The 16,172-nt window shown below is 46.2% G+C and overlaps 1 protein-coding gene across 5 annotated transcripts in view; it reads right to left on the bottom strand.

The window, feature by feature from the left end:
- Positions 1-2,713: 2,713 nt before the first annotated feature.
- CHST10 (carbohydrate sulfotransferase 10) overlaps positions 2,714-16,172 on the bottom strand; it is a 30,057-nt gene continuing 16,598 nt past the window's right edge. For 4 of the 5 annotated variants that reach the window (XM_053890577.1, XM_053890574.1, XM_053890576.1 and 1 more), the window contains 4 exons: positions 14,227-14,318; positions 8,548-8,782; positions 6,295-6,400; positions 2,714-4,576 (listed from right to left, as the gene is read on the bottom strand). In XM_053890577.1, coding sequence (XP_053746552.1) covers positions 4,039-4,576; positions 6,295-6,400; positions 8,548-8,782; positions 14,227-14,318 — 971 coding nt within the window. In that variant the 3' untranslated portion in view covers positions 2,714-4,038. Of the gene's footprint in view, positions 4,577-6,294; positions 6,401-8,547; positions 8,783-13,829; positions 13,959-14,226; positions 14,319-16,172 lie in introns of those variants that run through there. The other variant, XM_053890578.1, reaches the window with a different exon arrangement.

Below are 16,172 nucleotides of genomic sequence, written 5' to 3'. Positions count from 1 at the left end.
TTGCACAAGTTAACTTCTCTGAGGCCATTTCTCCCTGTATGACATGGAGACAACAAACCTTTTAGGCCTACTTTGTGTCATTATTTACATTAAAATGCTTTATAAATGGTAAAGCACTATAGTTACATAGGGGTTATTAATACCAATTTGCCAACATCCACCACAAATTTGTGGAGCTGTCACTAGGAAATATCTATTAAGCCAGGAATAACATTTCCTAGCTCCCTTGAAATTGCCCTGTGCCAAAACAATGAAGTAGGGGGGACGTGTACCAATTCCACAACTGGTCCATAATAATGTCCCCAGTGCTCCTCCATGCTTTTTATCCGTCTCCTAGAAGCAGAGGACAAGACCCTGGAAATGAAGGAACCATAAGATGGAAAAATCTCTGCCTACAAGGAACAGACTTGTTGGGTTGTTATGTGTGCAAGAAAAATCATTTTATTGTCTTAGGTCACTGAAATCTTGGTATTTGTCATAACAGCTAATGTTATCCTATATAATAAAGAAATTGATACCTTGATATTGGGGCTACAGTTACATAAACCTAAAATACATGAGAATAGTTTAGGGACTGTGTGGCAAAAAAAAAAAAAAAAAAAAAGACTGGAAGGATTGAGACTAGGGTCATGCTGTGGTGCAGTAATGAGTAAAACTGGCACCTGTGATATGGATGACATAGAGAAAACAGAGACTGTCCTGTCACAAAAATTGAGTGTTTACAGATTCGAGACAATAAGAAATAAGACTGTCAAAGACCTGAAGCAAAGGACCATTAAGATTTGTCAGGTAAACAAAGGGACTCAGCCTTGAGGAAAATAAAGATTATGGATGTGATATTCTCATCCAAACCTTGTTTAAGATGGCTTTAGGATAACTACTGACAGGGAGATTGTCTTGGGGGCAAGGAAGCAAAGATATAATTCCTGCTCTCTATACCTTCCCTGATCCTCCCCATGTACCTGCCTCTTCCACCAGACTGTCCCCACTTACCTGGGGGGCCTGTGCAGCCCTGTTCCAGAACTTCCCAACCTCTACTCTTTTGAGAGCCTACTATACCAGGTTCAGTTCTGGAACCCCATAATCCTGGTGCAGGGCTTGGAAAATATACCTTGAACAACTTAAACTTCATCCAATAGGTGGCAAGGCTTGCTTCCTCTCACGCAGCTGCCATCTTTATTATTCCCCTGTTCTAATCCAGGTTTCTGCTGTGTCCTGCTTCTGAAGATTCCAGCTGAACAGGCCATGCTGGGGTTTAGAGGGGGGGAAGCAGGGTGTGGTTAGGGTGAGGTGTCAAATGTGGGGGATGGGAGACCAACATCCCCGGGAACCTGCGGGGACCCCTCCCTGGTCTGAGGCTCTTCCTCTGAGGAACCTCTGAGTTACAGGCTGAGTCCCTTGCATGTGGTAATCTGCCGGATTTCTGTGCAGTTAGCCACCATGAAAATCAAATTTCATCTCGACTCTAGACACATCACTATAATGGTTTTCAGGGCTAAGACCAATAAAACTACAAAGTGTTTAGAGAGAAATCCAATAAGAGAAAGTAATTGAAGATAAAAGCCTATTAAATCAACCTACTATGATTAAATTTTTAAATTTAGGTATTGCCCTCCCTGTTTTAAGACCACTTCTGGGAGACACAGTGGCTTCTTGTTTAACTCCAGGCTTAATGTTACTGCTGTGTTCTCACCTAGACGTTTCCCAGGGGCTGCCTTCTGGCCCCCCCTCCCCCGTCTCTGCTCCCAGGGCGGTGGTGGCACCCTTCTGGCCTGGCCCCGCCCCTGGCCCCACCCTACAAGCATCCTGGCCTGCCCAGCCCTGCCCCACAAGGGCAACTGACCCCGCCCCGCCCACCGCAGTAGTGACTGGCGGAAGAGGACCTGGCTGATTGGGACTTCTGAGGAAGGAGGTCCCGAGCAAGAGCTGGGCGCTGCCTGGAAGGACGCAACCAGGTTTGCCCCAGGATGCTTCTGTAAAGCCCTCTCTGAGCAGCAGTGTAGGGAAAAACTGCTTCAGGAGACAGGGGCATGGGCACCTGCTCTAGGCCTGGAAGGGGAGGCAGTGGGCTCTGGAGGTGAGAGGAAGTCAGATGGCCTCAGTAGGGGGGGGGGGGGAGGGGGGGAGTGGGGCCTGCAGGGTCAGTAGCCCCAGAGGGTAGGGATGGTTGTGGGAGTGCAGGTTTTGGACATACTGTGAAATGCCCAGGAGATGCTGTGGTAATGGTCTCCACCTGTTTGGCAAAATATGTTAGGAAAATGAACCAAATGCTAGAGAAAAATGACCTAAATCTAAATGCCAGAAGTGGGGGATGGCACCCAGGTGTCCAACCTTTTGTTTAAGAAAGAAAACGTTATCTTTTTAAATTAGGACTAACTTTAAGGCCTTAAATTCATACATTACTATTCACACTATAACGTTTCAAATAGAAAAGAGGTAATCAGCTCATTAGGTATGAAATGACTTTAACAAGACTTTGCTAAAACTTTACAGAAAAATAACTCCTGTTACACCCTTTGTGTTTCAGTTGAGGATGAAAGGCTACCACACTGCCTGTCATCAATGTTGCCAATGGTCACACTTTAGCCGTGCTTCCCTTCCACAGTCCTGTCCCTAGCAGCCATCTAAGCAGGCCTGAGCTGCCTATCACTGTCACCAGGTCTCAAGGACCATGTGTGGCCATGGAGCACCTCCCCTGGAACCGCAGCACATGTTAGATTTGGCACATATTTTTTATTTTCTTTTACTTTCACATTTACAAACTCAGGAAGCCATTTTGAGAGAGGGAAGGTTGAGGCTGCCTGGAAGAAAAGCAGGGTTCATGGGCACTGTGCAGAGTCGGGCACTTAGGACTTTTCACAGGGAAACTATCCTAAATCTCAAGAGCCCTCATTGTCAGTTGACATCTGAAATAGTAGCTGTGGCTTGCTCCTCCGTGCCTGGAAGATGTGTTACTGGAGGCTGCCTTGGCCCAGGATTTTATTGCTGGTGAACTTGAGTATCCAACTTATAGTTCAGGATGATGGCATTATCAGAAATGGGTCCAGTGGTGAGCATTTTGCAGAGATGAAAGGAAACAGCAATGTGTAAACTGCACTGATTCTGCAGTGCTGGCAAGTTTCCCACACTTGCCTCTGGTCCCGGAGGGGGGCCCTAGAGATGGGTGTTGTCCATCAGGATGGGACAAAGAGGATGGACATGCTCAAATCCACAGCAGCTGGAGTGCCAAAACCTAAGCAGCTCTCCCTTCCCCCATGCTATGTGCCCTATAAGGCCCCCAGAGATGTTCCCTTTCTCAGATGGAAAGAATGTATAGTCCCCTCACTTTCCAAAGTTGTATCTCTTGGGCTGAGTGAGACAAGTGTTTGGCAGGCAGTTCAGAAATATGGACTAGAAGTACATAGGCACAGATCTTGGAAAGATGAACTGCTGAAAAGTACCTTTGGGTCACCTCTGAATTTCACAGGAACAAGAGAGTCATGGAAAAATGGTTTGCCTGTGATTATAGCAGCGCTAGGACGAAAGCCAGAGGTGTAATTTTATTACTCAGATTTGATCCTGTATCAGCCCCATGTGACTTCTGCGGACCATTAGCTTCTCCCTCTCTCCTAAAAGTGCTGGGTGCTAGTCTTGCAACCCTCCAGTGACAGGCGGGACCCCACCCTTCAGGGAGCTGTGTATCTGCCTCTTCCACAACTGAAGGAAATGGAAATGACTCCTACACCATGTAATTTTTCTTCCCAGACTGTCAGACTACAAATGTTTAGTCCCTTTCCCCTTCTGAGGAGAGCGAAGGCCTTATGGCATTGACAGGGGAGAGGACCGAGGGGGAAGCTGCCAGGGCCCTCAGTGCACCTTATGTCCAAACTAAGTCATAACGGTTAGGGTCCAGCTTCATCGGCCGAGGCATGCACAGGTCCATGGGGGACTGCGGCATCTCCAGTAGGAATGGAATGGAGGACGTGTCATTTCTGTGCCCACATCTCCCACCTGGTTAGCCTCTGGTCTAACAAAGATGTGAATTCACAGTTCTACACATTAGTTTAGCAAAAAGTCTGGTTTCTGATACCCAAAGAGCTTAAAGTCCCCTTCAAAACGTGCATACAGGCGCCGGATATCTCGTTTGCTGATGCCCAGAAAGTAGCGCTCCACCTTGGTTCTGTTATACACGGTAATGCCCGGAGGGATGGTGGGGTAAGATACCAGGTGGTCTATGCCGGCTTCTTTTAAGATGTATGGGGCATCATCCTCCAGGGTTTCGTGGTGACCGATCACACTGTACTTTATCTCACAGGGTGCACACAGTTCAACGTACGTCACCCAGTGAATGATGTGGTCCCCAAACTGAAGGTCCAGCCATCTGTGGTTTGGATCACCCAGGTAACGTACAAAATCTTCAAACTGGATGCCCCTGGTCTCTGTCCGGTTCCTCCTATATTTCCTAATGATGCCAGGGGCAATCTCATGCCTGTACCAAGGCTCAAAGCGGGGATTGTGAACAAATTTATCCTTAAATGCAGAAATCAGCCTTTCGAAGGGATCTCTTACGATAAAAAACTTGAAGTATGTTTTCAAGCTAAGGAAGGAAATGAAGATAAACAAGCAGTTAGGCCAATGCTGTTGATGGTAACCAGGGCAAGGTGGGAAAGGGGAGGGTCCCTGCTGCAGCCGCCGCCACCATGTCTAGAACGCACTCCTGTGAGGAGCAAGTGACATGCACTTCTGAATCCACTCAGCCACCTTTGGAAGCAGATCTTGCTACTGACCCATCTTACAGTGAGGAAGTGGGGGCTCAGAAACCATAACTGTCCCAGGCCACAGGACTCCTCATCCGAGAAGGTCACTGTGAAGACATCTATTTATCTGAATAGATATTCGAATATTCCAAAACTTCAAGGACATTTAAAAGTCTTGTTGGGCAGAGAACTGATAAGGCCAGGAACCCTGAGTGAGATAGGAATAGCGGAGGCCAGAGAAAGTTACTTTAGGGTCCATCTGTATAGAGTCAATTCACAACTGCCAGGGGAAGGACAGCCAGAGCAGGGGACAGGTAAGAGAAGTGGGGAACAAGGCTGCAGGCTCCAGCTGGCAGGAAGGCGGCCCAGGGGAGCTGCCAATAGTGACGGGGGTGGTGCAGTGGTGGCAGCATGATGGGCCTGTAATGGTGCTGATGGAACAATGACGACATCAGCCATTGAGGTAATTACGGTGCTTACTCCATGCAGGAAACTGCGCTCAGTGCTCTGCACACTTGAACTCCTCTATTCTCACAAAAGCTCCCATGAGATCAGTGCTTAGGAGGATAGCAAGACACCCTTACCCAGGAGGCTCTCTGATCTGGCATTTAACACCTGCATTCTACAGGTTTTGTGCAAATTGGGAAGACCAAACAATGCCAGAAGCAATGAAAATCAAGTGGCTGAAAAGTAAGGGAGGTCAGAGTTCATTTGGTGCCCTGACATTTATTTGCTGCTTACACATTCTGATTCCTTTTAAGCTTTGTTTTATGGGGTCATTTCTTGGCTAATGAAAAGAAATTTAAAAAAAAAATTTTTTTAATGTTTATTTACTTTTGAGAGAGAGAGCAAGCACAAGTGGGGGGGGAGAGGGAGAGGGAGAGAGAGAGAGAGAGAGAGAGAGAGAGAGAGAGAGACACAGCATCCAAAACAAGGCTCCAGGCTCGAACTCCCGAACCATGAGATCATGACCTGAGCTGAAGTTGGACGTTTAACTGACGGAGCCACCCAGGTGCCCCTAAAAAGAAATTTTCAATTTACTAGCTAAGTGATTTTTAAAATGCCCAGTCTCCATCCTTGCTGTGGTCAGTGAGGTCTGTCTCTCTCTGCCTATGTCAGGTCCATCCCCCACCCCTCTCCTTAGGGCAGCTACGACAGAAGCAGGTGTAATACCTTTGGAAGAAAATGAAAAACTAAGTGGGAATCCCCTGAAATGCAAATCCCTTTCCCGTGACATAAAGGTTCTATTAAGTAAGGAATCCATAAAATTTAACAGGACCAAAGCAGAACAAAGACAACTACTCATTTCTACTAAGAAAATTGTGTAACCTTTGTTTTAATGGACCGCAGGAAGGTAAGAGTGGAGAAAACATTGTGAAATTCTCATAAAGGTTTGTGACTTTAAATGCACTGAACTCTGAGCATATGCTCAGTGGCCTCTCGCCCAAGTAAACCAAAAGCCCCCAGTAGTCCTCAGAGCAGTTTGATATGCATGGTAAGGAGGGAACTGGGCCTTGGATTTTACAAAAATCCCCCTCCCCTTAGGAACCTCTCCTACCGCTTCTGAATTTCTGCATCACTGAAGGAAGAGAGACGAGGGAGGCCATTCTTCTCGTGGTCATGAACCACATTTTCAGGGATCTCCTCAATGGAAGGAAAGGCCCCTGGTAAGGAAACAAGGGAGTACAGGTTGGCCACCTCAGTGCTACCTGTAAAGGAGGATGCTTGGTTTCTTAACTTGGGCCCCATGTTCCCCACAAGTCCATCCCCTAAATCTCAGTTTAGGTCTTTGAATTCCAACTGCTGTGCCAAGAGGAGAGAGTGAAGAAAAGCTTCTGGTAATCCATAAGCCAATAGATAAGTTGGGGGTGGGGGGATAAGGGGAGGGACACTGCCAATACCTACTCCTGGCAGCACACCTAAATTAGGTTAAATCTGACATGTAAAAAAGATCCCTGTATGCATACAGAATTCTTAAAACAAGCAATACTCATTCTACTCTGAAACTGCGGGGGAAAAGCCAGAGGAGTGGCACTGTGAAACATACTGGTGCCTGAGGCCCTGTCGGGGGCCGGGGTGGGGAGCCCATTACTCCCAATGGGCTTGGCTCTCCCAGTCCCACATCCCCAGGCCTAAGGTGGTTCCTAGGCAACCTCACCATGTCCCAGACTGGCAAGTGGCAAAGCTGACTGGTGCTAGGAAAACCTGGCCACTGTTGTGGGAGCAGTGTGATATATCTGAAGCAAAGGACAAGGAGGACAAGGAGGGTTTAAGAAGGCAGAGCAGAAACCCTGGGTACACTCCGTCCTCAGCTGGTGGACTGAGTAGGTTTTTCATTCTTTTCTCTATTTAGCCAAATGGAAACAAAATGTCATTATCCATGAAGGTTCCAGCCAGGCCTCTGCAAACCTTCCATCCTTATTTGTGTTAATCCTCTTGTGTTGGAGTCCAGCAGGGAAGGATCTCTGTCGGGCCATCTAGGCAGTGGCCACTGCCTTGTCTGTTTGACTTATACCTTCTCCAGATATGTAAGTGCCAGTCCAGAACTCTGCGCAAAGTACTATGGATGACCATAAAATGAGCAAGATGAACGTCTGCTCTTGAGGGGACAATGAAAGAACCAGCTCTGAGGATGTGTGCCGGGACCTGCTCAAGTACTTGTCCCCATGCAGGTGTCTCCAGGGACCACTGAAGACAGCCACCGGAACCATCCTCTATTTTATGGCCTGGCAAACCTGCCTCCATTTTTATCCTGCCCTTGTAAATTGGTGTTTACTTCTTTAAAGTCTGATGCTTTGCACTTGTGCTGGCAGATTTGTGAGACATTTGTGTAATTATTGTTTTAAATTTGATTTGTAACCTCAATCTTTGATGTCAAAAATCAAACGTTCTGACGACTCAAGAAGCACATTAAACACTATAAAATGAAGCAAGTGTCTCCCTTTTCTCCCCCAAACAACCATGAAAAGGCCAAATGACCCACAACTCTGAGGACAGCAGGAGATGTGAGCTAGAGAACAGAGACCCCAGGGCCACCTCCCACAGTGCTCTGAGGGCTGATTCCTGGTCCTGGAATGATTTCCTTTTGAAGCTGAATTTAACAGAGCCCATATTTATCTTGGACCTACTCAAGGTAATTGGAGTTTAAACAAACATGATATCTGAAGAGAATTGTGAGTAATCAAAACCTGTAATGTATGAGGTCACTTTTCAATGATCTAATTTGTTCCCAAATAAAGATCCGATTTCCTAAAGCAAGTCAATTGAATCCTCTGACTATGGAAGCTCAGTCTAAAATGGAGATGCTTTCTTTCTACCCAAGCGGCACAGAACACCTAATCTGTGGGTGAAGGGGGCAGCCCTCCCAGGCATGGGTGCAGGCCCTCCCACTACAGAGGGACAGCTGGGAGGGCAGTGAGTGTGGAGCCTCGACTTATCAGGACAGAACTAGCAACAGATGAGAAGCAAGGCAACGCATCTGAAGAGAAGAAAAGGGGTCAACCTGGGGGTAGGCAGGCTGCCTGAGACAGGGATTCCACTGTGGAAAGTGAGGAGATTCTGGCCGTGGGCAGGGCCCTTTGAAAACCTCAGTATCTAAAACTTTTAAACCACCAACTTTTAAAGTACAACTTCAACAGGGAAAACAACAGAGAACTGACTACAAGGTTAGTAGCCCCTCCAGGACAACTGTCCCTTCCCTTAGCTCCTTACTGCAGTCCTCCTCCGTCTCCCCTGCCCAGGCCACAGTGCCCCTCCCCAGGCAAACCCTGCTGTCCACTGACCACACACATCCACCAGGCGCTGCACGCACCGTTTAACACGATCAGCACCTTCTTCCACTGGGTGTTGCCCACTTTAGGAGTCTGGCAGAAAAGAATCTTGTGCTTGTCACAGACAAATATCCGGTCCAGGACAAACTTGGATACTGCAGTGTGTGAGAGATTCTTCAGGGCTTCATCCCTGCAGACATTTCTGATGAGTTCCAGGCGCTCCATATAGACCAGGGGTTGAACAAGCCGGCTGTCTGAAAGCACTTTCCCGGTCGGCTGCAAGTAACAAGGAGGCAAAAGAGGCACAAGGGCCTTGTTAATAGAAAATAGAAGCCACCGGGGAGGCCCTGCCCCCTGACCTCATAGGAAGAGCAGAGCTCTGTAGGTACCATTCACTTTCACGGGATTCAGGCTACATGGATGTGCCAGACCAAAGCTCAGCAGAGACATGAAGATGCTTCTTCCTCCTCAGCTTGCACAGACCTAGGAGGCAGCAGTGGGTCTGCCGCCGGACACTTGGCTGATGGCAAGCATTGTGGCCCATAGCTTCTTGGACAAGCAGGGTACTTTGCATTCAGGGATCTTAGTGAAGGCCAGTTTCTGCCCCCTTCCTGCTCCCTAGCACTTACTTCCACTCAATTCTGAGTGTACGTATGTGATCTGTACCTAAGGGCCAGTCATCAACACACGTGCTGGCTGTTTGGAAGACCCTCTGGTATACTGGTAAAACAGTTTAATTAAAATTCATGATTAAATTACTAACTAAATTAACTCAGTGTGTTTTAAAAATGCAAAAGCCATTATTCCACCTCCTCCGTGACAAGCACGCGGTTAAGCTTCCCTGTACTGTGGTTTAAGCAAAGGGGACGAGTTCTGCGCGGTAGCGGTGTCAGCTGTACCCGAGGCGTGGACACTGCGGGCAGGTGTCGGGGCACGTCCTCCCACCCGGTGAATACATCCGCGTGAGCATGGGTCCAGAGATCCCCCCGGCTGCCGGGAAAGCGGGCCTGGGAGCAAGCGGAAGTGGGCGCGCTGGCAGCCTACGACCAGCCCAGGACCACGGGAACCGCTGCGGGCACGGCCTCCGGCTGGGCCTCTGAGGTTGGGGTGCAAGCTGCACCAGGACGCTGTGGCTGCTGTTTTTTTTATCATATGCCGTCTGGATTCGGAAGCGTTTGTTTTGTTCACCTCCGAGTTATCTGAAGTAGGTCTCTCAGTAGTTTCTCCTCTCAGAAACAGTATCATTCCCAGTCTGTGTGTAGCTAGGTCAGTTCCTCTGTAGCCTTCACACACAGGGTGTGACTTCAGGGTGAAAACCGTCCCTAGGACACCTCAGGCTGGCACCGACGGCTGCAGGGAGGTGCACGTGCGGCCCACCTGACTGCCACTCTTTGCAGGCAACCCATTTTTAATACCTGGGTGCCTGTAGGATTTTTTTTCTGTCATGTTCCAGCACGTTACAAATTTTGCCAGGATAGGTCAGCGTGGGTCTCGCGGCTGATTTGCCTGGAAGGCAGGGAGCCATCTGTAATCCTGTTCAGAAAGTGTCTTTTTTCCTCAGGACACGGGGGCAGGGATTAGGCCCATGTGCAACAGAGGGAGAAAGTCGTTTTAGGTTAGGAGGCCTAGGTTAGGAGGTGGGCAGGGGTTTTGGGATCAGACTTCGCCCCACAGCTCACATGGATCTTCCCACCAGGTGGGAGGACTCCTTCCAGCAGAAACTAGTGCTGATGTGTGCTCCATCATTTGCTCACAGCGGCTACACTTCCCACACTACTCACACCACTAGGGTGCAGAGCCCGCCCCCTCTCCTTCAACGCAGGTTAAGACACATAACCATGTGCTTGACATTCAGGAAATGTAGTTTTACACCATACAGGTGTTATACCTCAATGAATGTTTTTAAAAAAGGAAACATAATAAAACTTCTGATAGTGACTGAAGAGAGCCACGGATTGTGATGGACCGTAGCTGATGTTTTTTCCTTTTAATGCTGGCTATTTCCTTAAAATACAAAATGAACATAACTTACTTCTTCATAAAAAAGATGAATTAAAACTATTGCCTGGTGGGGGGGAGCACCTATAAAGACTTCTAAGAGGTTCTAGAAAACTGGTCCAAGTCCTCTGTGGTTGGGTTTCTACCACATCTGGGTTACTTTATGTATCCAAAGGTAGCTCTACAAACATAGCACATTTTTGTCTTTCTTCAGCATGATCTTCACTAACTAAAAGCCACAACTCTGCCAGATCCCCCTGAATTTCTTTGCAGGGCTGGCCTGTCCCTTTCTTACCAGCTATGAACCCTTTTCTTCTTTCCTTCCTCCCCTTTTCTACAGAATGACAACCACTATTTCTAGACACTTCCTGAATTGGCCACAGGGCCTTTCCACTGCCCAATAAATCAGATATGAGTCAGTATGGTTGGCAAGGAAAGCAGATGCAAAATGGGTTCATTTGACTTTCCTTCTTAAGAGCAAGTGGACTTAAAAAAACAAAAAAGATGAAAAAGCTCAAGTTCCAAATTATGACATACACTTTTGGGGACCGCTTTAGAACCTAACAGAATATCTATAACAGAAAATGGCTTTTGTTAACACTCGATTCAAAATTCTACTGCTCCGTCACTCAGGAGAGTCAACTGTTTGACGAGTATTTATCGAGTCTTTACTCTGTGTTTGGCTGGTTTCAGTGTTCTGTGGAGACACGGGGAAAGCCTCAGCTGAGTAAGAATATATGGCACTGTCCATGTACATGAGGGTGTACATGCCCTGAGTGTGTGTTGGGGGGTAGGAGATGAGGAAGACAGAGCAGGCAGAGGGAATATGCCAGCAGTTCAGTGACACCCTGTCCTCAGTGACTTATTACCCCCTCCCTGTTCACATCACGGTAGAATGTCTGCCCACAGAGATCTCCTGACTTCCCAAGAAGCATTCTGAAAGGCAGTTCTGAATAAAGAGTCTGTTTCTGCCAACCCCACTCCTTTGGCCACCTCCACTGTGGCTCTTTTCCTCAGCATTTTGAAATGTTTCTGTTGCTGTTTATTGTCTATTCATTCCTTTTAAGTTACACAGAACTTCTTCCAAGAATTCAAATCAGATGGTCCCCTAAATTAACTTTATTGAATGGACCAAAATGGCCTTTTATCTGTTAAAATGCACTAGGTTTCCAAAGGAATCATTTATGAGGCTGCTGTAACAACGAGTCCTCCCCTGGGACTAAGTCAGGTGTAAAATGGGGGAGAGAGATATAGCCTTCCAAAACACATGAGAACACACTGGAAAGACTGTAACAGAGGATTCCACCCCACCACACCAGTTCTCTGCTTTCCCTCATGGATCTGCCATAACCAAACTCCCTGACATCCCTTCTCACAGGTTTGACTGAATTTCCTGGGTTTCCCTGGTGAAGGGAAGAGTGTCTTGGGAATTCCTAATGGCTACTTCTTGAGGTCAAGACATTCTAGAAGTGAGAGCGGGCACCTGCAGACTTACCCAGCTCTGATCCTTCCCAGGGACCTGTCTTCCTCCCTAGGGAGCACGGACACGAGCCCACCACCCTGGCCTTTGCCTTCGTGCTTTCATAAATGGAGTCTAATTTAACCTCATTCCCTACCTGACCCCAACTCTTGCTTACTTATCGACACAGTCTCTGTCTCCTCTCCTCACTCTATTCCAATTGCTTTAAACCTCAGATCTAACCTGGATCACGGATGACACTCAAGACCAATGCATCGCAGGGCAGCACCTCCAAACAAGTTCTCAAGAAACTGCAGAAAATCTTCCTCCTTTTCAAATTTGCTTTTCTTCAAGCTTAAGCATTAAATATAAAGGAAGACAACTGCTCATTCAATGGAGCTTATGGACTGGCATGGTTTTCTGTTTTCTTCCTTTGCAACTACACTAAACCAATTTTAATGACTGACATTATTTTCCATTCAAATATTCAGCTATATTTAGCACAAAATAAACGTTCTTTTGCAGTTTTTAAAAATTGGAAGTATAACCAACATACAACATCGTATTAGTTTCAGGTGTACAAAATATTCACTCGACAACTGTGCAAAATAAACTCTTAAAGGTGAGCTACACAACCTGATCACCTTTAGAAGTCACCTTTCTTTTGGGAAGACATTGCTGAGTTTAACATAATAACTCTTGGTCTCAGAGCACTGAGTCTGACCACTGTTCCCCACTCCCTCACACCTCTTGATGTGAGAAAGTGCAGGGGACAGGGGACATGTAGCTGAAAGTCCCCGCCCACTACCTGCTGTCCCTGATACACTGGCTCTGTTCCTTGAGCCTCACACTTTCCAAATGCAAAATGAGAATAAAAATACTTATGGCTCAGAGGGCTGTTTTTGAGGACGGGTAAGATTAAAACTCAGTAAAGTCTTCTGTGAATTGCAGGGCATGTTCTGGTGCAGTATTTCCAACCACAATTAGTCATGCAGGCCAACAGCCTTTGCAGGAAGTGTGTTCCTCTGTCCCCTAAGAGTGCCACACCCCAGGATGGTCACTTTTGTTCTTTTCAAGTCACAGCATCCTACCAGCACCCTGGTCTCAGAGCACTGCATTTCTCTTGTGAAACTCTTACCCCACCTCTGTGTCATTACTGATGCCAGTAACTAAACATTTATTTCCTTACCCCCTTCTATTAAGGCCACTCTCCTATTTCCTTCAGGTTTCTCTGGTTTCCTGTCTCTGTGGTCCATCCACTCTCTTCCCTTGCCCTGGAAATGCCTCAACCTAAAAGCAACATTCCAGGTCTGCTTCAGGGAGTTCTGCAGACCGGACGAATCAATCAGTGTCCTACAACCTGTAAACTCCAAAAGTACTTCACTCTAACCAGGTGCACACTTTCTAGACTTTGTCAGGTTCTAATCTGTTGTCCTTCTTGTGCAAATCAAGGACAGGAACTGTCTCCTTCTCTATGGTTAAATTCTGGGCTGATAAATGTCTTCTAGCTCGGTCTACCCATTTCATTTCTTTTGGCATAACTGCAAACCAAACCACGGAATGGGTGTTAGGAAGTAAGAGGGGATCTCAAGAGTATGCTCCTCATCTTGGCTGGGGAACGATTAGGAAGTTTTGTGTAAAAGGAGCTTGAGGAGAAAGACTTGGGAGTCAGAATGTCAAGCAAGAAGAGTGCTGAGTAGAAGTCGGCAGCCTTGGGCTCTGCCACTAATGCCCAGATGATTCGGGATGATTAGCCTTTTCCCTAAACTCGGTTCTCTTATCCATAGTGCTTGGAGGGGAGATTAGCTGCTCCTTGGTCCAATACCCCCTCCTAACTTTAAAGTTCCAGGATTCTGGGTCAGAGACCTTTTCCCATTGTCTTGGTTTTCTCCTGATCTTGCCCAACATCCTCCATTCCCCCGCCAAGGCTCCTTCTCAGCTGGTCAGGAATTCAACACAATCAACATTTACAGAGGATCCATGATGTACAAAGCACTGTGAGGAACATAAAAATAGATGTGACCATGCCACCTCCAAAGAGAAGCTAAAAAAGATGAGCAGAAAGGTGCAGAAGTAACAGAAGTCACAACTATGAAGCAGAAAGTGATGGTTAGAGGAAACCAGCTGACATGAGCAGAGGGGAGGCTAGTTCCCATGCGACAAGGGGACCCAATGGGGCCACAGCAGGTGGAAAGAAGACACCACAGTGAAACTGGAGAGAAGCAGTTCTGCTCCTCATTGCCCTCTGCCTTGCTGTGCCCACCTTCAGTTCCTCAGGAAAGTGCTTCTCTCCGGGTAACTTCCCCACATCTGGCACGGCTGTCAGCAACAGAAATTCCTGTTTCGCACTGTATGCTAGGAGACAGAGAGGTTAAAGCATATTCTTATGGAGGAACAGACACACACATCAGCGAGACAGAACAGAGGCCCCACAAAGAGGCCCCCACAAATATGCCAACTGACATTGGACACAGGTACAAAATCAGTTAGGTGGAGGAAAGGCCTTTCAACAAACGATGCTCCGGCAACTGGACATCTATAGACCAAAAAAATGAACCTTTCCCTGAACCTCACACTTTACTCGAGAATGAATGCAAAATGGATCAGCAATTAAATGTAATAAAACTTTGAAGAAAACATAGGAGAAAATCTTTGGAAAAGCTGATAAACTGACTCTCACCGAAAAAACTTTTGCTCTGCAAAACCCCTATGAAGGGGATGGAAAGACAAGCTACATACTGGGGGCAGATATTTGCAGATCAAATATCTGACGGTGGACTAGTATCTGGAATATGTAAAGAATTCTCAAAACTCTGCAGACAAAAAAAAAAAAAATCCAATTAGAAAATGGGTAAGACATGAACTGGCATTTTACTGAAGAGGATCTACAAATGGCAAATAAACACATGAACAGCTACTCAAGGTCATTAGCCAGCAGGCAAATACAAATGAAAACCACAATGAGATACTACTACAGACCTATCAAAATGGCTAAAATAAAAAATAGTGAAAACTCCAAATGATAATGAGGCCGTAGAGACACTGACTAATTTACATGGCTGGTGGGAATGTAAAATGGCATAGGAACTCCAGAAAACAGTTTGGCAGTTTCTTTAGAAACTAAGCACGGTGCTTGGGTGACTCAGTTGGTTGAGCATCCAACTCTTAATTTCGGCTCAGGTCACGATTTCATGGTTGTGGGATCAAGCCCCAAGTCAGACTCTACACTGGGCATGGAGCCTGCTTAATACTCTCTCTCTCTCCCTTTGCCCCTCCCTACCCCTAAAACAAAAAAACAAAAAAAACAAAAAAAAAAAAAAAAAGAGAGAGAGAGAGAGAGAGAAAGAAAAACAAAAAACCTAGGCATTTAACTACCATGTGACCTAGCAATCGCATTCGTGGGCATTTATCCCAGAGAAATGAAGATTTATATCCACACAAAAACCTATATACAAATGTTTATAGAAACTTCATTTGTAAAGCCCCAAAATGGAAAAAAACCCAGATGTCCTTCAACAGGTATATGGATAACAAACAGTGGTGCATCCATACCATGGAATATAACTCGTCAATAAAAAGGAACAAAGTATTGATACACCCAATTAAAGTTGGATGAATCTCCAGAAAATTATGTTGAATAAAAAAAAGCTAAAACCAAAAGGTCACATACTGTACATAACATTCTTAAATTATGGAGAATAGATTAGTGGTTTTCAAGGGGGGTGGGGGCCAGGGATGGGAGACAGGGAGAGGGAGGGATGTGTGGCTATAAAATGGCAACTCAGGGATCCTTGTGGTGATGGCAATGTTCTGCATCTTGACTGTATCACTGTCAACATTGTGACTGTAACTCTGCACTGTAGTTCTGGAATGTTACCACTGGGGTAAACTGAGTAAAGGGTACACAGAACTCTGCATTCTTACAACTGCATATGACTCTACAGTGATCTCAAAATTAAAGGGTAATTAGAAAAAAACCAAGTTAGCAGTCAAGTCAGTATTTACATATTAGTTTAAAAATTCATGGAAAGTGAGATTAGACCAGACGAATCTTACAAAATGCTAGTCCAGAGTAATAATTTACAAAAAAACTGATTTGGGGGAAACCTTTGAGTAGAATTTAAAGATAATTTTCAGATCTTTACAATCAAAGAAACATTTGCTTCCAAAATTTTGCAAAGTCTAGGGGCACTGGGTGGCTCAGTCAAT

This window comes from Panthera pardus, unplaced genomic scaffold (assembly GCF_024362965.1).
Source record: "Panthera pardus isolate Hobbes unplaced genomic scaffold, ASM2436296v1 HiC_scaffold_25, whole genome shotgun sequence".
Classification (NCBI taxonomy): domain Eukaryota; kingdom Metazoa; phylum Chordata; class Mammalia; order Carnivora; family Felidae; genus Panthera; species Panthera pardus.
This window is presented reverse-complemented; position numbering and strand designations above follow the sequence as displayed.